At 40.1% G+C, this 5,470-nt stretch overlaps 1 protein-coding gene across 1 annotated transcript in view; it reads left to right on the forward strand.

Moving 5' to 3' along the window:
- The window catches only part of LOC117938298 (serine/threonine-protein kinase RIO3-like), an 11,846-nt gene extending 6,586 nt beyond the window's left edge, over positions 1-5,260 (forward strand). The window contains exons 6-11 of the mRNA XM_034862820.1: positions 378-556; positions 1,385-1,530; positions 1,640-1,747; positions 3,462-3,571; positions 4,237-4,380; positions 5,055-5,260. Of these exons, the coding sequence (XP_034718711.1) occupies positions 378-556; positions 1,385-1,530; positions 1,640-1,747; positions 3,462-3,571; positions 4,237-4,380; positions 5,055-5,255 (888 nt within the window). The 3' untranslated portion in view covers positions 5,256-5,260. The remainder of the gene's footprint in view (positions 1-377; positions 557-1,384; positions 1,531-1,639; positions 1,748-3,461; positions 3,572-4,236; positions 4,381-5,054) is intronic.
- Positions 5,261-5,470: the final 210 nt, after the last annotated feature.

Raw genomic sequence — 5,470 nt, forward strand, 5'->3', positions numbered from 1 at the left:
AACATGAAGACAACATGAAGACAACATGAGGACAACATGAAGACAACATGAGGACAACATGAAGACAACATGAAGACATGTACAAATCTCTACTTTCATTAATTTTGAGGCGTCTTATTCAATTTTATAGCATTGTAAAACAAATGGAAGTGTTGTTGAAATAGTATTGAGTAAAAGTTGACATATTCCAGTCTGTGATTATCATCAACATCCATTCCTTTAATTTTAGTCTCAGTAATTCCTAATTTCTGCTTTTCCAACTCAAACATCAGAGAGACAGAGAGGTAGGAACAGAGATAAGGAGGGATGGAAAGAGAGAGAGAGAGAGAGAGGAAAAGGTAAAGAAAGGAGGGATGGTGTCTTCCTGCTACTAATGTGTGTGTGTGTGTGTGTGTGTGTGTGTGTGTGTGTGTTGTGTTGTGTTGTGTTTTTGGACCCAGAGCCCGTGGGGCCCCGTGGCCCCCCCCCCTGCAGCCTGCTCCCTGGCCGACGTGATGAGCGAACAGCTGGCCAATCAGCTGGAGGAGGAGGACAGCCACTTCCTGTCTCTCTCTGAGTGAGTCCTCACCGCTCCACGTTGCTCTTCTTTATTACTCTTTATTAATTAATGTCTTCTTAATCTTTCTGTCTTTGTTTTTCTGTTGTTTTACCATCCCTCCTTTCTTTACCTTTCATCTCTCTCTCTCTCTTCCTGTCCCTCATCTCTCTGTTCCTACCTCTCTCTCCCTCCCTTTGTCTCTCTGTCTCTGTCCCTCTCTTTCTCTCTCTCTCAATTTTTTTTCTCCCTATTTCTCTCTCTCTCCATCTCACATTGTCTCCGTCTGTCTCATTGTTTCTCTCTGTCCCTCTCTCTCTGTCTTTGTCTCTCTGTCTCTCTCTCTCTCTCTCTGTCCCTTTCTCTGTCCCTTTCTCTGTCTCTGTCCCTTTCTCTCTCTGTCCCTTTCTCTGTCCCTTTCTCTCTCTGTCCCTTTCTCTGTCTCTGTCCCTTTCTCTGTCCCTTTCTCTGTCTCTGTCCCTTTCTCTCTCTGTCCCTCCCTCTCTCTGTCTGTCTCTCTCTCTCTCTGTCCCTTTCTCTGTCTCTGTCCCTTTCTCTGTCCCTTTCTCTCTCTGTCCCTTTCTCTGTCTCTGTCCCTTTCTCTCTCTGTCCCTCCCTCTCTCTGTCTGTCTCACTCTCTCTCTGTCTGTCTGTCTCTCTCTGTCCCTTTCTCTGTCTCTGTCCCTCTCTCTTTCTGTGTCCTTCTCTCTGTCCCTCCCTCTCTGTCTCTCTGTCCTTCTCTCTGTCTGTCTCTCTCTCTCTCTCTGTCCCTCCCTCTCTCTCTCTCTGTCTGTCCCTCCCTCTCTCTGTCCCTCCCTCTCTGTCCCTCTCTCTGTCCCCGTCTCTCAGCCCCGGAGCAGACCTCTTGCTGTCAGACGATGTCTCCGAGACGACCAGCGACCTGATGCTCGCCCAGATGTTGCAGATGCAGTTTGACCGCGAGTTCGACGATCAGCTCCGCCGGGAGGAGAAGAAGTTCAACGGAGAAAGCAAAGGTAGAGACACGAGAGACACGCCTCGTGAGACACGCAGCGGGGACACCTAGCGGGGACGAAGACAGACGGCAGGTAGTTAAATTACAGTCTTACTCTTTGTGTCTCTCAGTGTCCATCTCCTTTGAGAACTACCGCATGGTCCACCCGTATGAAGACAGCGACAGCTCAGAGGACGAGGTGGACTGGCAGGACACGAGACACGACCCCTACAGAGCTGGTAACGTACCGACAGGCCGTGGACAAAATAACAGAAACACCTTGCACCCAATCGGCGTTGTTGTTGTTGTTGTTGTTGGCGGCGCAAGGCAAGGCAGCTGTATATGTAGAGCGTATTTCAGCAACAGGGCGATTCAAAGTGCTTTACACAAAAAACAGATTAACCACAAGAATAAACTGTAAAAAAAAACTAATAAAAACAGATTAAACACAAGAATAAACTGTAAAAAAAACTAATAAAAACAGATTAAACACAAGAATAAACTGTTAAAAAACATTTAAAAAAAAAGATTAAACACAAGAATAAACTGTAAAAAAAAAACTAATAAAAACAGATTAAACACAAGAATAAACTGTAAAAATAACTAATAAAAAAAGATTAAACACAAGAATAAACTGTTAAAAAAACATTTAAAAAAAGATTAAACACAAGAATAAACTGTTAAAAAAACATTTAAAAAAAGATTAAACACAAGAATAAACTGTTAAAAAAAACAAATAAAAACAGATTAAACACAAGAATAAACTGTTATAAAAAACATTTAAAAAAAGATTAAACACAAGAATAAACTGTTAAAAAAAACAAATAAAAACAGATTAACCACAAGAATAAACTGTTAAAAAAAACTAATAAAAACAGATTAAACACAAGAATAAACTGTAAAAAAACATTTAAAAAAAAGATTAAACACGAGAATAAACTGTTAAATAAACTGTTAAAAAAACATTTAAAAAAACAGATTAAACACAAGAATAAACTGTTAAAAAACAAATAAAAACAGATTAAACACAAGAATTAAATTGTATTTTTATTTATGTTTTATTATAAAATTATTGTTATAAACATACTTTTATGTTATTTATAATAAATTTAAAATTAAATTTAAAAAACACAAGAATAAAATTTAATTTTTATTTATAATTATAAGTAAAAAAAATAATTTAAAAAACACAAGAATTAAATCTTGTTTTATTTATAATTTATTATTATTATTTTATATAAAAACAATTCTGAAATAAAATCTTCCTTCATAATCTATTAACAAATATGGTCTTTATCTCCATTTCCAACAGCTGAGATAACATCTATGTTTAGGGAATGCATCAGTCTCTACTAGCACACTATTAAACATGGCAGTGGGGTTTGTTTTGTGTCATAAGGTTATAATTCATGTTAAAAATCCACTATGGAAACAACATAAGTGTCATATCCAGATTAATGTTCTGAGTCAGGAAGACATGTTTATCTCAGGAAGTAAGGAAAGGACGCTGGTTTCAGGTAGAAAACATGGAACTTGGACCATTTTTCTTCTTGTAAAAATTAGAAATGGGTCAATTTGACCCGAATCCCAAACAAGGGTTAAAACCTGACCATTTGATGCTCTAACACACGTGTCAAACCCGAGGCCCGCGGGCCTAAATCCGGCCCCTCGCAGATTTATATCCGGCCCCCGTATCAATTTAGGTTCCCGATAAATACTCGACCCGCTGCTTGTTTTTACACTTTCAGCAACGTTCTTTGGCCCGTTTTTTCCAAGTATTTTGCCGTTGATTTTCAGGTAGAAAAAATGTAACTTGTGTCGTTTTTCTTCATGTAAAAGTTTGAAATGAGTCGATTTGACCCCCAATATAATACAGTAATACAATACAAGGTTCAAATGACTGTCCACGCTGTTATTATAGTAATTATTGTGATTATGTGTCTGATCCTCCAGAAAAGCCCCAGACTACGCCGAGGAAGGGCTTCACCGGGAAGGGCAAGAACATCACCACCAAACATGACGAGGTGACCTGCGGACGCAAGAACACGGCGCGCATGGACAACGTGAGACACATACCGTGTTTTATGTGTATTTATACATGTTGATGATGATGACATGATCCCTAAAAGCATCTTCATTAGGTTTTTAAGTCTAAAAGTGTCTTTATTGTTATGTTTTTAAGTCTAAAAGTCCAGGTTGAATTTTTTTTTTAACTTTGTGGCTATATGGTAACTTCTGCATACATGTACTTCTGGTACGTTAATTCCCTTAAAAAGCAGTTTAATGTCCGTTTAATGTCCATGTTAATGTTTAATGTCCATGTCAAAGTTTAATGTCCATGTTAAAGTTTAATGTCCATGTTATTGTTTAATGTCCATGTTAAAGTTTAATGTCCATGTTAATGTGTAATGTCCATTTAATGTCCATGTTAAAGTTTAATGTCCATGTTAAAGTTTAATGTCCATGTTATTGTTTAATGTCCATGTTAAAGTTTAATGTCCATGTTATTGTTTAATGTCCATGTTAAAGTTTAATGTCCATGTTAAGGTTTAATGTCCATGTTAATGTGTAATGTCATGTTAATGTTTAATGTCCATGTTAATGTTTAATGTCCATGTTAATGTGTAATGTCATGTTAATGTTTAATGTCCATGTTAAGGTTTAATGTCCATGTTAATGTTTAATGTCCATGTTAAGGTTTAATGTCCTTCCTGTCTCTGTCCTGCAGTTTGCCCCGGAGGTGCACGTGGGGGACGGGCTGGGGATGGACCTGAAGCTGTCCAACCAGGTGTTCAACTCCCTGAAGCAGCACTGCTACAGCGAGCAGAGACGCAGCGCCCGGCTGCACGACAAGAAGGAGCACTCCACCGCCGTACGTATAGGAACACACACACACACACACACACACACACACACACACAGAGAGAGAGACACACACACACACACACACACACAAACACACAGAGACACACAGACACACATATACACACACAGAGATACACACACACAGACATACACACACAGAGACACACATATACAAACAGAGACACACATATACACACACAGAGACGCACATATACACAGACACAGAGACACATATACAAACACACAGAGATACACACACACAGAGACACACAGACACAGACACACACATACACACACACAGAGACACACAGACACACATATACACACACACACAGAGACACACATATACACAAACACACAGAGACACACAGACACACATATACAAACACACACAGAGACACACATATACACAAACACACAGAGACACACAGACACACATATACACACACAGAGATACACACAGACACACACGAACACACACACACAGAGACACACAGACACAGACACACATATACACACACAGAGACACACGCACACAGACACACATATACACACACAGAGACACACATATACACAAACACACACATATACAAACACACAGAGAGACACACACACACACAGAGACACAGAAACACACACAGCTCGTTGTTTCTCCGTCTCACTCGCCCTCTCTCTCTGCAGGAACAAGCCGTGGACCCCCGCACTCGCCTGCTGATGTACAAAATGGTGAACGCCGGCGTGCTGGAGAACATCAACGGCTGCATCAGCACCGGGAAGGAGTCGGTGGTGTTCCACGCTGACGGAGGCAGGTGGGTGGAGGTCAGGAGGTCCCCGGAGACACTCTCCGCTCTCGTCCACACGCAGGGTCCAAAGTTAACTTAGAGCTAATTAACCAGCCCTTTGCATTTATACCAGCATTTGGCTAACGTTAGCGCTAATGCTAGTTTTGGGTCTAAACATATGTCGATATATTTTCCGCTCGTCCACAAACACAGTTAATGGGTCACTAAGACGGAGATTTTGTGTGTGTGCATGTGGGTGTGTATATGCGTGTGTGTGTGTAAATTTGTTGTGTGTGTTTATATATATATATATAT

Source organism: Etheostoma cragini, chromosome 22 (genome assembly GCF_013103735.1).
Source record: "Etheostoma cragini isolate CJK2018 chromosome 22, CSU_Ecrag_1.0, whole genome shotgun sequence".
Classification (NCBI taxonomy): domain Eukaryota; kingdom Metazoa; phylum Chordata; class Actinopteri; order Perciformes; family Percidae; genus Etheostoma; species Etheostoma cragini.